Source organism: Halichoerus grypus, chromosome 4, assembly GCF_964656455.1.
Source record: "Halichoerus grypus chromosome 4, mHalGry1.hap1.1, whole genome shotgun sequence".
Taxonomy (NCBI): Eukaryota; Metazoa; Chordata; class Mammalia; order Carnivora; family Phocidae; genus Halichoerus; species Halichoerus grypus.
In genome coordinates, this window is record NC_135715.1 from 58,581,202 (window position 1) to 58,603,325 (window position 22,124).

The window sequence follows — 22,124 nt, forward strand, 5'->3', positions numbered from 1 at the left end:
TGTGTGTGTGTGTGTGTGTGTGTGTGTGTGTGTATCTTATTATCAATGTATTTGATAAGTACTCCAAAAATAGTTGGCTAATAAATAACTCCTATAGCTGTGATTCTTGAGTATTGCCTCTTTACAAAGACAGTGTATATCAAGGGAGATTGGGAGACATACAGTGTAACTATATAATTTTGTCTTTCTTCTTTTACAAAGCTGCTATACTTCCCACTTCGTGATTATGTTCTTGCAGTAGTCATATCGAGCTAAGTAAGGGAGCAAGTTGGGACAAACAGTAGAGTTATAAGATGGTATTCTTCATTTCTAGAGGCAGGTGGCAATATTAGTATACTGATTTGGTTTTCAATTCAAGGACCTACTCCTGTACTTACCGATGTTTTCTAGTGAAATATCCTGAAATATTTACTGTTTCAGATTATAACCCTGAACATACATAGAGTACAAAGTAAAGGAGCAGGAAACTGAAATTGTTTACATTGTAATAACCATCAAATGGTCTACAGTTGAAATGAAAATGACTCAATTGTTTCTTTGTGATATTCATTTAACCTCTTTGTTCAAAAAAGTTATTAACTGGATCTGTTAATCTCATTTTTCAGATAAATTGGTTACCTTTTTTCTTAATATTACTGTGGTTCAAAATTTCTGTAGCAAAAAGACAGTGAAAAATGAGGGAAGACATGAGGAAAAAGAACCATTTAAATGAAAATTAAACCTGCAGTATGAAATAATGATACCATGAAGAACAATATTAAAAACTCAGAACAAATAAATATGAATTGCTTAAATACATTCATTTATTGTACAAGCAGATAGTTTCAGTATTTTCTGATTGGCTTTATTTTCTTAAATTATATTCCCAGTGTCCTCTTCATTAATCCATTCCAAAACTAATAATTTACCCTGTTCAGTTGTCAAATAAGTTGTCTTAAGTATTTCCTGTCAGAATAATTTGGTATCATGTGTTGACATTTCAAACACAGTTTAAAATGTAACCACTGAGAAACAAAAATTCAGTTAAACCCTGATTGTGGTTTTTCAGCATCACTGCTTGTTTTCTCAGGCCATGTGAGAGTTGTATATGGTCCCAGATTATAATGCTATCAGAAGCTATTTCTAAGTACCTTTCAAAATCCTTCCCATCTAGGTATCCACCTCAAATAAAGATAAATCCCTGGTATGGAGTATTGATTCATATCCATGAAAAGAAACATGGTAACAACAAATTAAGTGCCTTCACAAATAGTTTTGTCTAAAAGCAATGATTTTTTCGGTTATCTGTCAGTGAAAAACTTAATGATTTTAAGGATTCTGGGAAGGTCCTTCAAAAAATACTTGCCCACTTAGCTGAATAATATCTAAAATTCCACAGTTAGAGATTTCTTTTGTTTAAGACTATATTCCCTGTTAAATTATATATATAGTAATTTTATTAAAAATATATATTTACTATATATACACCACATATATATATATATATATATATATATATATATATTTACTCTTTATGTATAGTAATTTCTTGCTAAAGGCCACATGCTTATCCGTGCATCAATTCCATGAGGTAGATGCTATTATTCCCATTTCATACATACGGTCATACAGCTTAAAGGCAGTGTGGGATTCAAATACAAATGCATCTGAATTCTAAAGTCCAGATTGTTAATCACCACTTCTGTTTTTCCATTGACCCCTGATATGCTATTCTCCTGGGTTTTCCTTCCATCTCTTTGCTCCTTCTTGGTCTCCATGATTCTCTTTTCTTACACTCATCCTTTATGTACAGAAGACCCTCTTCTCATTGGACACATTCTCCCTGATCACATCTACTCTGTGACTTCAAGCATTTGCATGCCGTTGACTCCAAAATTTGTGTAATTGGACCAGATCTTACTCTGGAGCCTGTGTACCCAGTGTACTTGCCCTACTTAAATTTCTCACTTGTTCCCTATCTTTATTTCTTATCTCAATGAATACCATTACTATGCATGTGGTTGCCCAAGTCAGAAAATTAGAAATCATTCTTGACTCCCCCCTCTTCCACTGCCACCTGAGTGACCTTTCTAAAAAACTAATCACGTCATAAGAATGCTTAAACTTTTTGAATGGCTCCCATGTTCTTTCATATAAAAATGGAGTTGCTTAGCATGGCATGAAAGGCTCTCCATGTCATGGTCCTTCCACCTCTAAAGCATTGTTCCTCATCACTTTTGTCCTGTCACATTGCATTTATTTCAAATCTTGAAACCTCGTCTGAGCTATGCTATGGGAGTTAACAGTGGGCTTGGTCTTATGTTCTAGGCATTGGGCCAGAGTGTTAACAGGGAAGCAACACCCCTTTTGAGGCTACTGTGGTGGCAGAATCCCTAATTAGCCAGAGATCCCCTTTGGGTAAGGTGACTTTGCCAGGGAGATATGAGACTAGGAGGCCTAAGCCTTTTGTGAAGATTTTCACCCCACTGCCAAACTTAGAGGTTCTGGGTTTAACTTTTATTAAGGAAAATGTATTTTTTGTAAACTTACTAGGCTCTCTGCTTATTAATCCTCTTAATGGCTTCTCAAGTGATCTTTCTAAAGTACAATAATTACTATGTCCCTCTTTTGTTTAAGGCCCTCTTAATTAATTTTGAACATTTTATATATTTTAACATTTAATAGTTTAACATAAATAAATTTAACATTTTAGGTATTTTTGTTACTTTTAAACATGGTATAGAGATTTGCTTTTGCCAGTTTATTTTAATTGTCTTTTTCATATTTCTGTTTTCAGCTTTGAAAGAATTATTTCTTCTAGGAAATTTTTTTAAGTAAACTCTACCCCCAGCATGTGGCTCAAACTCATGACCCCAAGATCAAGAGTTGCATTCTCTACCAAGCCGGGCACCTATCTTTGGAATTTTTGTTTAAGGTGTTCACTTGCTGGACATCTGAAATATTGGCTCATCTATATAGCTACCTATAAAAAGTTTAAACATTATTTTGCTTCATATAATTATTTTAAAAATATAGAAGACATTTTAAAAAATATTGTTGGACATTTAGTTATTTTAGCAATTGTTGAGATGTTTCATTCTAAAACCATCCACTTCCATATTCAGTGGAGGTTATATCCCTGAAACTTTTAAAATGTTTATGTGTCTATACATAGATCTACCACTGCCCTAGAATGAAGCCATTCCTTCTGTCTGACAGGGACACCAGAAGTAGTGTCACTAAAGTTGTCAACGTATTTTTATGTTAGCAGAAATAAGCGAAATACTTAGGTCATATTCTTTGTTTCTAGTTCTTAATAAAGAAACAATGACCAAAATCTTTTTCTCAAGGTAAATGATAGACCAATTAAATCTTGATGTTATTTAGAAACCAAGTGGATTCTCTGTAACATGTGCCTTGGGGAGCTTACAGTCTGTTTCTGTTGAGCTCTTAAGCTATTCACTTATTTTTATTTTAGGTGATGCAAAAACTTTCTGGATGGAGCTGGAAGATGATGGAAAAGTGGACTTCATATTTGAACAAGTGCAAAATGTGCTGCAATCACTGAAACAAAAGATCAAAGATGGGTCTGCCACAAATAAAGGTATAAAGCACAAAAGACTTTCAAGACATTTAATGCTAAATATTACCCACTGACAATACAGTATAGTTCTATTTTCAGTATTCTTCGTTTTAAAAGTCAAATAGTTTCTTTTGTTTTCTAAGAGCCTACCATGCATTCTGTTTCCTTTGTGTTTGTGCTCTGCTTCTATAAAAACTTGCTTTTACCATATACTATAGACACTTTGTAAAAGTGAGTGAAGATGATTACTTTGACTAACAGCTACTGAATTTATGTCTTTTTCTCTCAGGCTACTTTATTTGCCCCCCATTTTATCTTTTCTTTCTCTTTGTAACCCTTTTTGAAAGGTGATGGGTATTTCAAAAGTAATATCTGCTCATTGTACAACATTTAGTGCGTATAGAAAAATATAACAAAAATTATCCATCATCCCATCACTCAGAGACACCTAATGTCTTTTAAAATATGAAAGTACATATAACTATATTTGGCCTGCTTTAAACAGAACTTGCCCTACTAGTCTTCTGAAAGCAGAACTTGCATTCTACATCAAGCAGTCAGTTTAGTCAGCCAAGTTTTCATTTTTTCTATTTCTTTGTTTTCAACCCTGGTTGGTTGTAGAACATAAGATTCGATTTTTATGTAGAAACCTCCTTCTTTCCTTCAGGACATAAGATTTTCAAGCAAATTTTCTTTTGGACCATTCTTAATACGTTTTGGATGTTCATATGACATTAATCTTTTGTTTGCTTGTCCAAAAAATGGTATTGTTTTTCATTTTAATATTCCTTCTCATTCGTTTCATGAGTCAGATATATCTAGTTTTGAATCCAGTTCTACCACCTCCTTGCTGAATGACCTGGAATAAATAGTGTTTTTTGAGGTGTGTGTGTGTGTGTTGTTTTGTTTTGAGAGGGAAAGAGAGGGGCAGGGAGGGGTAGAGGGAGAGGGAGGGAGAGAATCTTAAGCAGGCTCCATGCCCAACGCAGAGCCCAACACACGGCTTGATCTCACAGCCCTGAGATTATGACCTGAACTGAAATCAAGAGTCGGATGTTTAACCAGCTTAAACACCTAGGTGCTCTTGGAATAGTCAAACCTCTAAGCCTCAATTTCTGTTTCTAATTATGGTAATCATAAGAACCTCTCAGAGGAGTTAATGAAGATTAAATAAGATACAGTATGTAAATTGTTTAGCACAGTAGCTGGCACCATAAATGAAAGTGATGCTGCTAATAATTGTTTTCATGCTTTTTTCCTTTCCTTAACAGAATACATCCAAGCAATGATTCTAGTGAATGAAGCAACCATAAGTAACAATTCAACATTGATAAAGGGTATGTGCATTTCTAATCCCAATCTTGAATATTCTTTTCTTTTCTTTTTTTTTTTTTTAAAGATTTTATTTATTTATTTGGGACACAGAGATACAGAGAGAGAGAGAGCATGAGCAGGGGGAGAGGCAGAGGGAGAGGGAGAAGCGGGCTTCCTGCTGAGCCAGGAGCCCAATGTGGGGCTCCATCCCAGGACCCTGGGATCATGACCTGAGCCGAAGGCAGACGCTTAACCATCTGAGCCACCCAGGCACCCCCTATTCTGTTATTTTCTTGACTTGAAGCAGGCTTAATTGACTTAAGTATGTCAGATTACCTAAAGATAATGTAAAATAAAATGTAAGATCTATACTGGTAAATTACATAAATGAGTTTCCTTATTAAATAAAAAGTCCTACCCATCCAGAGATAGGAAATGCACATTCTTCTGACTCTCCTATGGAAAGAATGAACAAATGTATCTCTTCTTCAAGAAATTCTAAGACTCCAAACTACTACAAACCCACTTTGTGAGAAAAACAATACTAGAAAAGTATATTGGGGCATAGATAAGTTGGTGTAAAAGTTTTTTATTTCTAGATTATTATTAGACCATCAATCTTGCAACTGTAAACAAATTCATTTTAGAAGGAATTGATCAAAGATAATGTACCAGAACTAAGAAGAAAAAAATTAAAAAGTTGTTTTATCAGAGTCACTCTCCTATAAATCTTAGTCTATCTCCAGTTTCCTAAAATGTTGAGGAAGTACTTTACTGGATTTTAATTAATACTGCTAAATATTGTTAACAAATTATAATAATTTTAAGTGTCATATTTGGAGCCTTAAGGTTTTAAATCTCTGAAAATACAGCCCACCATCATCAGTCTGTTTTAAAGAAACCTTTTGTTTATCAAAAGTATTCTCAATTTCAGTAGCTAATGTATAGTTTTTAGAAGAGTAGATTCTTTAAGAAAACAGCCTTTCTCAGTATCTTTCAATAGCACTTGGAATCAACACACTCAAGAGATTATACTAGTTTTACAAGAAAGAGGCTTTTAAATTCAGGAGGTGGTAAGAGGAACTAATTCTAATGTTTTTTTTTTTTTCCTTAAACAATTTATTTCTCAGTAATAGAAAGTAAATTGGGTTTTGGGTTTTTTTGGTAATAATTTCATCAATAGAAATATTGAATATTATAATTTCGTATTTTTATATAGTTCATTTGAAATGTAATGAATTTATCAAAATAAAAGTATATGTTTGCCAGTGGTGAGCAATATTTGTAACTAAGTAATTGGGGAGTTCTATAATTGACATTGTTGGCAAATGCAAAGGATTAAAAGCTTCCTAGTAATAAGTTTCATGTTAGTATTGATTTTAAAAAGAATATTGAGACTGGGAGAAACAAAAGGACTTGGTGTTGAAATCAAAACAAGCTATCCCAGATCCAACCTGGACTGCCCAAACCACTAATTACTTTCATTTTCCTTGTTTGTATATAACTGTAAATATGTGCTGTGTCCTCAAACAAAAGATTGGATACTGTTTTCTTAAGAGGGGTTATTTCCCCTTTCCTCCCTTATCTAATGATTAATTTTAAAATCTCTATGTTTTTTCAGTAAGTCGTATTTCTAATTATGCTTATATACACTTATTTTATTCATATTTGTTAGTATGGATTTATATGCCTCATACAAAGAAATTAGCTAGGAAAAATCAGAAATTCTTAATTTGTAAAACTTAATTTTTAATCTGGAATTATAGCTCTTATCAACTATCAGCTTTTAAACCTTTCTTTACCTTGATAATTAAAGAGGGATAATTATTTTCCAATTAGCCAGGTAGTAGCCTTGTATTATAACTTAAACTATTATTTTATTAAACTTTTTTTTCTACACCTTTTTTTTCTGCACTAGAGGACCAATGCAAGTTAATACTAAGGCAGGATGAGAATCACTTTTTTTCTTAAAGTCCATCAGTGCATAGGAAAAAACACATTAAAAAAATATCTTTAGGAGCGCCTGAGTGGCTCAGTTGTTAAGCATCTGCCTTCGGCTCAGGTCATGATCCTGGGTCCTGGGATTGAGCCCCACATCGGCCTCCCTGCTAAGTATGAAGCCTGCTTCTCCCTCTCCCACTCCCCCTGCTTGTGTTCCTTCTCTCACTGTGTCTCTCTCTGTCAAATAAATAAAATCTTAAAAAAAAAATATCTTTAGGGGTGCCTGAGTGGTTCAGTCAGTTAAGCATATGACTCTTGATTTCAGCTCAGGTCATGATCTCAGGGTCATGAGATCAAGCCCCATGTCAGACTCCACACTGGGTGTTGAGTCTGCTTAAGATTCTCTCTCTCCCTCTCCCCCTTCCCCTCCACCTTGCACTCATGCTCTCTATAAAAAAAAGGAAAAAAAATATGTGTGTGTGTGTGTGTGTGTGTGTGTGTGTGTATCTTTAAACCAAACATAGAATATTCCACATATCCATTTTTCAGAATAACAGGAAATCCGTAACTTTTCTCATTAAATACACAGCTTATTTCTGTATTGTAGTCATGTTAGAGAGTAAGAATAGATGAAGTAGAAAAAGAGAAGACAAGACATGGGATGAAATTAAGCACAGAAACATAGACTAAGTAATATGAAAAGTCAAATGGAAATATAAAAAGAGGTATCCAAATACCCTACCCTCCAAAAATGAAGGTGGCAGTTGAACAATGAGAAAGCAAAAGTTACATAAACTTTCCATTTTGTGACCTTTGTAATCATTGTGATTTTTTACCCAGTGTTCACCTTAAAGGTTGATTAAAATTCAGATAAAGTTCAGGCCAAACTAGATTTTCTCCGGTAGAAGTTTCTTCTATCCTAAGTCTTTTACTTTATCCTCTCTTACTTTCTTAATGTTTTTGGAAATATTGACACGTAATTTTTTGACTTAATTTTGAAATCTTACTATGTTTGCAGATTTAAGGGCTCCATATATCTCTAATCAATAAAGATATTATTTAGATATTACAGTAAATGATTTTGAACTTGGTGTGTACCTGTTACTCATGTTTGTATTTTCTTCATGTAGATCATACATCTGTGACCCAGAATGAATGGGAAAACAAATCAGGTTCATTGCCCTCTACATCATATGGGGATTCCTTTCCAGAAGACTGTACATTTCTGTATGTATATAAGTTAAATTTATTTGTGTTGTTAATACTTTCGCTCCCAGAAGGAGATTTGCTCTTTCTGATCATTTGACATAAGAGTAGATAGAATATATAAAAAAGACTTTTTCCCATCAAAAGCTTTAAAAGTTGTAAATTTTAGTATTTTATGTAGGATAAAGGTTCATGAGTCCCTTAAAAAGTTGTTTATTTGCTAATATCCCTAGTAATCAAGTCTTTCAATAAAATTTAGTGTAAGATTTCTTTGTGTAGGGGTGCCTGGGTGGCTCAGTCAGTTAAGTGTCCAACTCTTGATTTCACCTCAGATCATGGTCTCATGGGTTGTGGTATTGAGCCCCGTGTTGGGCTCTATGCTCAGCAGGGAGTCTGCTTGAGATTCTCTCTCTCCTCTCCCTCTGCCCCTCCCTCCACTTTCTCTCTCTCTCAAATAAATAATTAAAAAAAAAAAATACTTCTTTGTGTAAATTATTAATATACTGAAATCTACCAAGTTAGCAATTTTTTAACTAAAAAAATACTTTTCCTGGATTATTTATTTATTTTTATTTTTATTTTTTTTTAATTTTATTTTTAAGTAATCTCTACACCCTATGTAGAGCTTGAACTCACAACCCTGAGCTTAAGAGTCACATGCTCTACCGACTGAGCCAGCCCGATGCCCCTGGATTATTTCTTCTAAAAGAGTATTGGAAAAGGGTAAACAGTATTTCTTTCAGTATCAGTTCAGCTTTTCAAATACTTTAACAGCTCTAAATTAGTATCAGAAAGCTTATGAGAATAGGCTAAATTTTTCTGACCTTTTCTTTCTCCTTTTAGCGTTTCAGTAAAGATTCCTTAGGATAAAGTAAAATTGTATAAGAGGAAATCTGACGCTCTCACACATAGTCTTTATTTTTAGTAGGTAATGCCAGTACTAAAACTTTCAAGAACTAGTTTAAGGGAAGTTTCTGAAAGTATTTTGTGCTAGTCCAAGGAACAGAATTTCAAAAAACAAAATGTCTTTATAGAGAAAGATTTTAAATTAATTGCCTTATTTTGTTTGTCCTTTCATATTAAATTGACAAAAACATTGTCAATGTAGAATTCTTTATTGTTTTAGGATTTATGAGAGTTGTAGATTGACACTATTTTACATATGATTTGCATTTGCGAATATTAGAGATGTCATTACAATTTGAGTCTAAAAGACTCATAAAACTTATTTTACAATACTTTTAGAGAAACCTAGAAATTCTGGTCTTCTGTTATATAGCATAAAATTTCATTACCTTTTAAAAACAAGTTCAATCACTTTAAATCACTAAAATATAAGATTCTTTTTCATATAAATTACCACCAGTCTCCCATCTTCTATTTATTTTATTTTATTAAAAATTTTATTTTAAATCTAAATGCAGGAGTTGGTTTATTCCTAAGTGTCTCTTTTTGGTTTTAAGTTCATTTTCCTAGCTTATCAGAATCCTTTTGAATTTTGAATCACCTTTTATATTGTATTTCCCTTCTAGCTTTTCTTCTACAAATTTATTAAATGAGTTTCTAGTCTTTGTTATAGTCATGAAAACAATATTGGATAAGACAGGACCAAAGATAAAACCTTTCTGGCCCACTGCTCCTTCATTACTCTTCAGAAAGAACTGTTGGACCAACTGTGAATTTACTTACCTCTACCACTATTCCACCTACATTTCTCTATCTTACTGACAAGGCTATCAGGATTCACTGCAGTAGCATTCTGTATCATTGCCAGACATTATCAAACCTTGTCAAAAAGGAAAATTAGTTTAATTTGTACTTTTCTTACCTAGTCCATGTTGGCTTTTCAAATTCTGAGTACTTAAAAGTCACATCCTTGATTCTCTCTTCTAGAAGTGTTTAGAGATGAATATTAAACTAATCATTCTTTGCTTTCTGGAATGTTCCCTTTTTACCTATTTTTAAAAAATCAGGGCAGCATTTTCTCATTTTTCATTCATATTTGAAATTTTTTCAAGACCGTGAGATATGATTTGTTTGGGCCCAGAATTTTAAATATGTTTAAATTAGCTTTGTAGGACTCCTTTTAAATTATCACAGACTTTAATTTCTTCTTTTAATTTTTGTCTGGTCTTTCCAACTTGAGGGCAGAACTTATGGATGGAAAAGATGAAGACACAATTGTTTTTGAGCTCTTCTTTCTGTTATCAGCCTTGTGCTTTCTTTCCCCCAACAAATTGTCTACTTGTCCAAACATAGCTTTAAAGTTTTTGTTGCTGTTTTATTAGAATTTTGGGGAACCTCAGTTCTTAGTAGGCTTGAACCTTTGTGAGACTTTTCTTATATGTTCACATCAAGATTTTGTATTCATAATTGGTCTTTTTTTCGTTTGTACATGTTCTTTTAAAAATCTGAGCTTCCCAAAGAAATTAGTTTCTCTAATTGTTTTCTCATCTCATTAGGATTATTTGTGATTACATAATCAGAACTTCATTTCCTTAGAACCTGCAACTCTCCTTGTGCTGTATTCCCACTCAGAGGTTTTGTCCATGAGATCATACCTAACTTTGAACTTTCTGAGATCTTTTCAAATAAAGAGATATTTCTAATTAGACTCAGGGTTTTCTTCCTTTGCTGTTAAGAATTCCAAGGCCATGTTTCATTCTTGATCAAAATTATGTTTAAATAATTCCTTTTGGGGGCATCTGGGTGGCATCTGCTTTTGGCTCAGGTCATGATCCCAGGGTCATGGGATCAAGTGTCGCTTCAGGCTCTGTGCTCAGTGGGGAGTCTGCTTCTCCCTCTCCCTCTGCTGTTGTCTCACTCTCTGTCAAATAAATAAAATCTAAATAATTCCTTTTGTATTTCCTCTGTAGATTATGAGCTTATTACTTATTTTGCTTTTAGTAATTAAACATCTAGCAAGCCATTAGTTACATAGGCAGACTGGCAAACTAAATGAGGAATAATTTAAGCCAAGGGTTCTCAATCCCAGCTGAATTGTTCACGGTCATACAGTTTGTCAATGGCAAAACCAGAGTGAAAATCTTAGAACTGATAAAAAACAAAAAACTCGCCTTCTGTATTTTATTCTATAGTTGATTTAAATTTCTTCTCCTTATAATTGAGCTATGACATAGGTAAATGTAAAAAAAATTTTATTCCAATAATAATTCAAAGGTATCTACTTTTGTGATGTTAGGAAACCTGGCTTAATTCTTTTTCTTAGGTACTTTGTCAGGAACACATACCTACTCAAGCCAGCTTAAGTAGTGGAATTTATTAGAGATATACCAGACATGCAGCTTTGGCTAACATACATGGTGGATATAGGCTTGCCCCACTGTGAAAAGACAGAGATGTGAATTTAAGCCATTTGGCTTTTCACATGACATGCATACAAACACCCAGAAGAGGTTTTTTAAATGGGTGCATACACACACATACACACCTAACCTAAATATAAACACGTAAATAAAATGAGGTGTCTTAAGAACAGGAAATGTAACACAGCAGGCTATATAGGGACTAGAATTGGAACTGGAGAGTCAGTACCTGAGGTCAGGGTCAGCATTTTTTAGCTCTGCTTCTCTCCATCTGTTATCAGTTGGTTCTTCTGTTCCCACATAGTCTAACATAGCTGTCCCAGCTAAGCACTATATGATCTGCTAGTGCTAGTGTCACCTCATGGTATATTTTTTTTATGTATTGATACAAATTCTTGAGATTATAAATAGCACAGTGTGAATACATGACCCAACAGCTTTGAGTACACTGAAATTAAAATGGCCACCTTTCAGGTGCCTGGGTGGCTCAGTTGGTTAAGCATCTGCCTTCGGCTCAGGTCATGATCCCAGAGTCCTGGGATCGAGTCCCACATGGGGCTCTCTGCTCAGCAGGGAGTCTGCTTCTCCCTCTCACTCTCCCTCTCTCTCAAATAAATAAATAAAATCTTTAAAAAAAATAAAATAAATGGCCACCTTTCAGAAGAGGATGACCAAAGAAAGGATTGAGCAGAAAACAAATATATCTACTACAGTTTTTAAGATAACTATAGTTTATATAGGTTTTAAAAAAAAAATATGCCCCTTCAGTGGACATCAAGGATAGAATGACTTTTTACCTCAGACTTGCCAAAAGCTAGGACATTTGTTGACAAGTCTCTGAAGCCTTGCAGGTCAAGGTGTCTAATAACAAAACAGTTCTCAAGCCACATCCAAACTGAGCAGCCCCTATCCGGAAGCTAGCGAACAGATACAGACAATACCATGTTTACCTACTTATCCTTTGTTTACCTCCAGCATTTTTATATTTTGGGGGGCTCAGTAACTAGGTTTATAACACTATGCATAGGATTGGGGTTTTTGTTTGTTTGTTTGTTTTACTATGTTAGTCACCATACAGGACATCATTAATTTTTGATGTAGTGTTCCATGATTCATTGTTTGCGTATAACACCCAGTGCTCCATGCAGTACGTACCCTCCTTAATACCCATCATCAGGCTAACCTATCCCCTCACTCCCCTCCCCTCTAAAACCCTCAGTTTGTTTCTCAGAGTCCATAGTCTCTCATGGTTCATCTCCCCCTCTGATTTCCCCCCCTTCATTTTTCCCTTCATTCTCCTATTGTCCTCTATGCTATTCCTTATATTCCACAAATAAGTGAAACCATATGATAATTGACTTTCTCTGCTTGACTTATTTCACTTAGCATAATCTCCTCCAGTCCTATCCATGTTGATGTAAAATTTGGGTATTCATCCTTTCTGATGGCTGAGTAATAGTCCATTGTATATATGGACCACATCTTCTTGATCCATTCATCTGTTGAAGGGCGTCTCGCCTCTTTCCACAGTTTGGCTATTGCGGACATTGCTGCTTTGAACATTGGGGTGCATATGGCCCTTCTTTTCACTACATCTGTGTCTTTGGGGTAAATACCCAGGAGTGCAATTGCTGGGTCATAGGGTAGCTCTATTTTTAATTTTTTGAGGAACTTCCACACTGTTTTCCAAAGTGGCTGTACCAACTTGCATTCCCACCAACAGTGTAAGAGCCCCTTAGGTCTCCACAACCTCTCCAACATTTGTTGTTTCTTGCCCTGTCCATTTTTGCCATTCTAACTGGTGTAAGGTGGTATCTCAATGTGGTTTTGATTTGAATTTCCCTGATGGCTAATGATGATGAACACCTTTTCATGTGTCTGTTAGCCATTTGTATGTCTTCTTTGGAGAAGTGTCATGTCTTCTGCCCATTTTTTGACTTGATTATTTGTTTTTTTGGGTGTTGAGTTTGAGAAGTTCTTTATAGATCTTGGATATCAGCCCTTTATCTGTAGTCATTTGCAAATATCTTCTCCCATTCTGTGGGTTGCCTCTTTGTTTTGTTGATTGTTACCTTTGCTGTGCAGAAGCTTTTTATCTTGATGAAGTTCCAAAAGTTCATTTTCGCTTTTGTTTCCCTTGCCTTTGGAGACGTGTCTTGTGAAAGAAGTTGCTGTGGCCGATGTCGAAGAGGTTACTGCCTATGTTCTCCTCTGGGATTGTTTTTTTTTGTTTTGTTTTGTTTTGTTTTTTCTAGTAATGTATCTTCATTTGTATAAGAAAGTTAACCTTTCTCCCCATAAAATGGGATTGAAACTAGGTTACTTTACTTCTGGAGCTTGTAATAAGTTGGTTTTCTTTGACTTTATGAAATGAGGCACAGTTTAGAAAAGAGTCATTTCTAAGGTTCATATCAGTGTTTCATTTCCATGTTTTTCTGCTTCTTGTTTTCTAACTCTGCTTCAGTATAAAAGGTACTTCTCCCTTTGTTAATTGCCTAATAACTCAAGCCTTCTATCTCTTAATTTTAATTAATTTAGTCACCAGAAGAGTACACTTAAGCCAGGTTGGCTAACATTTTTGAAATCTTAAATTCCAAATTACCAGTTTTACCAGCATGTTTACTATTACAAATTTTAGTCCTGAGTAGGTCTAATTGTGTATTGTTCCAATAATGACTAACTTGGAGCTGTACTTATTGTCACATGAGGAGATAATGTAAAAGTACATTGTAAACTATAAACTGTGGTACAAACATTAGTTATTATTTAAGAACTAAGGATAACCCAGATACTTTCTCTCTCACATGTACCCTAAGTTAATCTTTTCATATTCAGAGAAGAACTTTTCGAGTCATCAAACTAGTATTCCATATTTCCCTTTCCCAAAAAGAGCAAAACAGGAACAAAAGAGCATAGTTGAAATAGGGACAATCAAATAAAAAGATTTGGAGAAAAGGATGCCACAGAAGCCAGTCTGAAACATAATTTATTTGGTTAAGGCAAGTTGAAAAGGAAAATGAAACATTTGGTTTGCTGGTTATACAACCCTGTAGGTGTATAAATAAAATCACATGAGAGTGAGTAACCTATATCAAAACAAAGAACAAAGCTGTGAGAGCCTAAGAGAATTTATTACAGTGAATATTGAATGAAACAAGACAGAGGGGAGGTTATTTCTTAGGTAGACAAATAAATGGAAGTGCTCAGAGTTTGGAGTGTACTATGCTTTATAAGAAAAAGTGGTAGGAAGGAAAGTAGCACTTAAGAGAAAAGCAATTCCAGGCACATGCTTTAAAAAATAAGGAAATATTGGATACCAAAATAAATAAATGAATAAAAGCAATACTAAAGTGGACAAGGCTAAAGCAGACACAAGTTAAATGGAAGAGTAAAGCAAAAGGTGCATTATAGAATATATTTCTTACTATGGAATATATACCCCCAACATTATTCAAAAATACTAAAACAGATTGAAATTATTTAAGGGAAATAAAACCTTTCCTCATGATTCTTCTGGTTTTTCCCCCCATTGGATTTGCCTTAATCTTTTAGCTACATTCTCATCTAGTATTTTTTTACTGTCTTTTCAAGAAATTTAAAAGATTAAAAACCTATAAAGGAATACAGCAAAACCCAAACACAATCTAGAATTAACAGCTATTAACATTTCGTTGTACTTGCTTCCACTTTCTTTAAAAATATATATATAGAGAGAGAGAGAGAGACTCTTTGATCCATACCTAACTTCTTACTATGACAAGTTCCATTTCCCTGTCTGCCTTCCCAAGAGCATCACTATCATCAATTATTTCTCTAGTTAATTTTTTAATATTTATATAGTCACCAACAATATATAGTATTATTGTAGTTTTAAAATTTCATGGAAATATTCATACATGTATCATCTTGTTTTTCTTAGTATTATTTTGAGATCTAGTCATATTGCTGTGTATAGATCTGTTTCATTCCCTTTAACACTTGTTTGGTTTTTCATAATGTGAAATACTACATTTTACTTATCCATTCCTTTAAGGATGGGTAATTAGGTTGGTTTTAAATATTTCCTATTTGTAAATAGTAGTGCAGTGATCAGTTTTATCCTAGTCTTTCGTTTAAGAAAGTGTTCATTGTGAAAGTCACCTATTAAGGAGATTAAAGATGTAATCTGGGATCTATAAGATTATCCAAAATGTAGAAGAAAAGGACAAGTGGATGAGAAAAAAAAGAGAATGATGAATAATTACCATCCTAAAAAAGAAGCTACTAACAGAAAACCAGTAACTCTAGTGAATGCTACAGAAATGCTTTCAGGATCATCCCTATGTTATAATGTTCTTTAGAAAATGTAAGCATTTCAAGCAAAAGTGGTAGGATTAGGGTCAGTGTGCTGCTGTTCATGGTGAAGGAGATCACAATGTCTAAACTAGGATTCAGAATTGCTCTGACAACTCAGAAAATAAAAATACATATCTTTTCCATTTATAAATTTGGTACTTATAAAAATATGAAATGTAGATATTTTCAGTATATTTTAAAAATAATGTAAACCTGCCCTACAAAAGCATTGCTTATGGAAAAATCTGCCATATTTTATTCTGAACTGAAACAAAAACACTAGAAGCTAGAATAAGGGAAACAGAAACAATAAAAAAGATAACTTCTGAGTGTAAGAAAATATCAAGTCTGGAGGTAAAAGGCTTCACCAAGTACCATAGTAATGAAAATTGCTATTAGATAAACACTCGTTAAAAAAAGTTTTAGTATCAAAGTATAAGTATGTTAGAAGTATTTAGACAAAAGCAAAAAAATAAAACCCAAAAAAACAAAACAAAAAAAATCCAGGTTAGCACCAGACTTAACCCCTGCAGATGCTCGGAAAACATACCATCCATGTGCCCCTCTGGAAAACTTTCTCATACATCCTCTTGCTGACCAAAATATGAATCAGAATGTGGAAATTAGGATTGAGGAGGACATAGTATTTAAGATATGGGAGTGGCATGGAAACCATCAAAATAAGAAGTTAACTATAATAAATTCATGAGTCCTTAGGGCTATGGAGTCCCTTAATGGTATGCAAAATTTTATGTTAACGCTATATTTCTAGGGAGAGAGTCATAATTTTCATCAGATTGTGGAACGGGTTCGTGACCCTAAAAGTTTAAGTATCACTATTATGGATATAAGGGTCTTAAATAAAATTTTAGCAATTCTAATCCAGAGAAATATTAAAAGAGTGAGATGACCAAGTGGAATCTACTCTAGTCAAGCAAGAATGATTTAGTATTAGAAAATCCATTATTTTACCAATGTAAACCATAGGAAGAAAAACTTAACAGATGCCAAAAGACTTGAAAAATTCAATACCGACAATTAGAAATAGAAGCATTATCTTTAATGGGATAGACCATGTATTTCTCTAACATCTATATCCTATGTATTGATGAATCTCTAGATGCATTTTCCTTAAAATAAGACAGGAATGCCTGCTATCATAATTGTTATTCAATATTTTCCTAGAAATTCTAGGCAGTACAACAGAATGTCAAAGAAAATATGATTATTGAAACGTACACGGTGAAATTATTTGTAGATGATCTTATCTACCCTGAAAATTTAAGAGTCAATTGTAAAATTATTAAGCCAAGAAAAGGGTTTAGTAACAGTCACATAAAATAAAAATCTGAAAGTGTATACCAATAGAAAATATGGAATAAAGTCCCCATTCACAATACCAAAAAAGTAAATAAATGGGACTAATTACAAGAAATGTATACATGAGGAAAATTAAAGCTAAAGATTTTAATAAATGGATAAACTTACTGTGTTCCTGGATGGGAAAGCTATATATTACAAAAATGTAAATTCTTTCCAAATAAATTTGTAGATTTAATTTAACATGAAATCCAGGCAGTTGGATTTTTTTAAGTTGGCAAATACTATAAATTTAATGTCAAAAGGCAAAAAATCAGAAAACAGAACATGTTCAAAAGGAAAAATAGTGACAGAGGGCTTGCTCTGATAAATCTCAAAACATTCCATCAACCTATGGAAAAAAACCACATTGGTATTGGTTTGCGTCAATTGGTAACAGTTGCATCAAGAGACAGAATAAGCCTAGAAAATAATAGAACATTTTATATATTTATAAGAATGTGGGATAGGATTAAGTTAGTAAGTCAAAAGTTACACAGTAAAAGAAAGACTTATTCAGTAAATGACTCTGGAACAATTGGATATCATTTGGAAAATTTAAGTTAGATCTTCATGGTACATCAGAATAAATTATGAAATTAGACTCCCACCTCATGGAAAAATTAATTATAAAATTAGAGCCCTAATAAAAAAAAAATAATAAAGATGTCTTCTCCTGACATTATGTATCATGGCTTTATTCATAACATTATTTACACTTTATTGTAGATACTTAGTTGTCTGCCTAGAATGTAAGCTCCTTGAGATCATGGAGCTTTCATCATTGTTTCCATAGCAGCTGGTGTATAGCAGGCACTCAGGAAATCTGTTGGGAGAATGAATGAGTGAATGAACAAACAAACCTCCAATAGGAAATTGGACAAAGCATATGAACAGTTAACCAAAGGAAAAAAAAAAAAAAAAAGACCAGTAAACATGAAATTATGTTCAAACTCTCTATTACTTAGAGAAAAACATTAAGGAGCTAATAAGGTTTTTTTCATTAATCAAATTGGTTAAAAATTTAAAAATAATAATTATATCAACATTCATACAGTGTAAATTGGTCCAGCTTTTTTGGAAAGCAGTTTGGTAGTCTGTATTGGTTAAAATGTGTGTACCTCCTAGCACCATGATTGTGATCTCTAAATGTTATTTCTCATTAAGTGGAACCATAGTCCTTTGGAGGAATGGCTGATTCTAGACCTGGGACTTTTTGGGACAGAAAGCAAGAAAGCCATCAAAGCCTACCAAGTGTGTTAGAAAGATATAGGAGCAAACTTGGAGGAGCTCCCACTGGCTAAAAATGGCACAATTTGAACATCTAAAGGAATAATCACTGTGATTGATTTAAACACATTAAATCTATAAATGGGTTCATGATAACATTTTAAAAATCAGTCACTTTGGTAGTTGCTAGGATACAACTCACCATTCTGAATTCTAGTAAATAAAGAGAATCAAGCATTTATCCTGCTTTTCCTATATTAACTGTATTTCAGATAACCCAAGAGTTGATGAGGAAAATTTCTTCTTTATCAAAGAATTCCAGCCAGAAAATGCAATAGAAATGGTAGAATTGGAAGATTGTTATTTTTACAACTTCCCCCATTCCCAAAGAAACTGTGGCCTTAGGCCAGTGCTGTCAAACTAATGGTGGTAAGAACAGGTGTTTTGTTTTGTTTGAAACTTCAAATTTATTGAGGAATACACTTATAAAATGCAATGAGATGTTGCAACAATGTTAAATTGCTGTAAAAGTTTCTAAACTTTTTCATCTTTATATTTTTGTACTTATTATGAATTGGTAGCAAACCACTGGGGACTGACACCACCACACCTTGAGTAGCACTGGCCTAGCCAATAATCATGAGTGAATCACAAAACTATTAAGTGAAAGAAAGATAGAGAACAACCCCCACCCCCCAGCCTAAGAACTTAAATCTAATCGAGCTTCTAGAACTGACTACTGATTTACCAAATAGAGGGACAGAAGGATGAGTTAAATGATACCACCACAAGGAAAGCATCAACCAAATACCGGAATGTGGGAAATGCTATAGGACAAATGACACAGTTTATTCAACTTCAACAAATAAATGTCATAAAATGAAGAGGGAGGGGACACTGCTAAAAGATTAGAGGCAAAAAGACATCTGAATCAAATACAATGTGTGGGACTTTCTGAATTCTGATTCAAACAAATTTAACAATCACCAAAATGTGAAGATAGGTCATTGAGATTGTATGTTTTTTAAAAAGCCTTGTTTGTTAGATATACATACTGAATTGTTTCAGGTAATGTCTAGGATTTGCTTTAAAATACTCTAGCATATTCTAGTGTGGGGCAAGAGGTGGAAGAATAGAAGTAAAACAGGCAACATGTTGATAATTGAAGTTTGGTAACAAGTGTCAAAGATAAATAAAACCAGACATTAAAGTGATGAAAACTGATTTTACTCAGTAACTACTGACAGTAGGGGAAAAAGCTGAGCTCCATTCCAACTTGTGCTGGGGTGGCTGGTGTTTTACAGGTGAATGAGGGAGTAGAGATAGAGGAAGAAGGGAACCCAGGTGAAAAATTACGAAGAGTTAGTGTGAATGCCTCTGAGGCCAGCTATGTGTGCTAGCTGGAAACCATCAAAATTAGGATTTATCCTCCCACAGAGACTGGAAGACAAAGGCCCTATCCTTCCTGACGATTAACTTCCAAGAGAAGGGCCTTCAGGACCTGGAGAAAGGTACTCCTGAGTTGTAGGAATTAAATACACATCTTTGGGGAATGGAGGAAAGATTCACAATTGCAAGCCCTTTTTAGTAAATGCTCTAAGAAAGAAAGGTTGAGGGGCTTATCTTCAGGTGTTGGCTAGAAGAAACCTTAAACTCTTCTGATAGCCTTGAGCTTTCTCAGGCAACACTTTATTGGGGGACTTGGGTCTTCCCAGAGACATGGCCTTATGCTGCTAGAAGCCTTACTAGAGAGTTTGGTTGTCTTAGTGCACAGGTTTGGATGGAGTCATCATGTGCTGAGAGTTCTACAGTTCTTACAAGTACGTGGGGGTCCAATATAACAGTTTTGTTTTTTTTTTAGTGAGAAAAATACACAGTTATGTATAAGTTTGCAAGTTTTATTAATAAGAGGTTATTTTAAAATGTGTATTCTTGTTACCCACTAATTCGTCTTAAAGGAATGTATCCTAAGGTAATAATCAGGAAAAATAATCAGGAATTTGGTCAAGGATTTATGTATGAGGATGTTCATCAAAGTAGTAACCAATAGGAAAATTGGAAACAAATGTTTTCAACATTAAAAGATTTATAAATATAGTAGGACATTCCAAAACATCAAAAGCCATTGATTGATGAGGCTCTGCAAAAGCAAGCACTCTCATAAATTGCTGGAAGGGCTGACCCCATGGAGAACAGTTTGGCAATCTTAACAAAATTACTAATTCATTTACCCTGTGACCTAGTACTCCCATTTCTGGAAATGTATTCTGAAGTAATATCTCTACATGTTTGAAATTGTTATGCACCAGGTTATTCATCACATCATGCTTTGTGATAGCAAAAGATTGGAAACAGTAGAAGACTAGTTAAATTGTGGAATTTATGCAGAGGAGTGCTATATAGCTGGAAAAGGGATGGAGAACCTCGTATCTGTGCGTTCAGTATAGTAGCCACTAGCTACATGTGACTATTTCAATTTGAATTATTTGAATTAAAATTAAATTTGAATTGATCAAAATTAAATTTAAAATTCAGTTTTTTGGTCACATTAGCCACATTTAAAGTGTTCAATAGCCACATGTGGCTAGTGGGGCTACCAAATTGAACAGCACAGACATGGAACATTTCTATCAATGCAGAAAGTCTTATTGATAGTGCTGCTTTATATAGTGAGCATAAAAATATCTCCAAAATACCTATGTAACTTTTATAATAAATAACAGATACCTAAAGATAGATAGAAAATATTAGGTAAAACAAAACTTAGGTACTTTATGAAAGATTAAAACTTGAGTTCTATACACATGGAATCTTTTCACAGATTTTTTTTTTCCCTTAAAATCAGTAACCTCTCCATTTTCTTGTATCAGCTGATCATTTTCATATTTGTCAATATGATGCCAGGTGGAATACACATTACAGAAGAAATCCAGTTGGTTTAATTATTGCAGGAGTCTTGATGAATTAGTTATTTTTTTTTTTTAGCTAGCCTTTCCTGTTTTTTACAAGCAAGAATTTTGAACCAAGCATGCTTGAAGAAGTAACATTCCTCAAAGTGCATGCTCTAAATGGTAGGTGCTGTGTAGCACAGAATTACAGCTATAATCACAGCTTTCTGGGATATTCTGAAATTAGGTTGTGGTATAATAGGAAGAATATTTGGTCTTTGTTCTGGTCCCTCATTTAGCTTCTAATACCTTTGGAATTTCCTGAAGAATGAGTGTCTTTGGCATGCTAATGAAATGACTTGGTGATGGGCTCCCAGTTAGCTTCAGAGTGGAGGCTGGTCACCAAAGATTAAACCTCCATTAGAAGCTTGAAACTTTCAGTCCTACCTCCCAGCCTCCAGTGAGGGGAGAAGGGCTAGAGATTCAGATAATCTCCAGTGGCAAATGATTTAATCAGTGGTGCTCACGTAGTGAAGTCTCCTTAAAAACCTCTAAGTGGACAGGATTCTGTAAGCTTCCTGGTTGGTAAAGGCTTTGAGGTGCTGGGAGGGTGGCACACATGGAGAGGATAGGCCAACTCCATGCCCCTTCCCACTTCCCTTGCTCTATGTACGTCTTACATTTGGCTGCCCCTGAGCTGTATCTTTTATTATAAACTGGTAATAGTAATTAAAACATAGTAATATTACTGTAATAGTAATTAAAGTGAATCTTTTAGCAAATTATCAAACCTGAGGAGGTCATGTGGAAACCCCTGGGTTGGTCAGTTTAGGTGGCCTGGAACTTGTGTTTGGCATCTGAAGTGGAGACAATCTTGTGGGACTGAGGCCTTCAACTTCTGGTAACTGATGCTGACTCCAGGTAGACAGTGTCAGAACTGAACTGAATTATTGGACACCCAGT

At 34.2% G+C, this 22,124-nt stretch overlaps 1 protein-coding gene and 1 long non-coding RNA gene across 5 annotated transcripts in view; one reads left to right on the forward strand and one right to left on the reverse strand.

Annotated features, from left to right (window-relative positions):
- The window catches only part of SETDB2 (SET domain bifurcated histone lysine methyltransferase 2), a 57,535-nt gene that overhangs the window by 9,145 nt on the left and 26,266 nt on the right, over positions 1-22,124 (forward strand). For all 4 annotated transcript variants that reach the window (XM_078070391.1, XM_036104592.2, XM_078070392.1 and 1 more), the window contains 3 exons: positions 3,458-3,583; positions 4,834-4,899; positions 7,948-8,044. In XM_078070391.1, the coding sequence (XP_077926517.1) occupies positions 3,458-3,583; positions 4,834-4,899; positions 7,948-8,044 (289 nt within the window). The remainder of the gene's footprint in view (positions 1-3,457; positions 3,584-4,833; positions 4,900-7,947; positions 8,045-22,124) is intronic.
- LOC118543499 (uncharacterized) lies at positions 17,721-22,077 on the reverse strand. Its single transcript, XR_004921091.2, has 2 exons — positions 21,953-22,077; positions 17,721-17,869 (listed from the first exon to the last, which is right to left on the reverse strand). It is a non-coding gene; the product is annotated as an uncharacterized LOC118543499 (long non-coding RNA).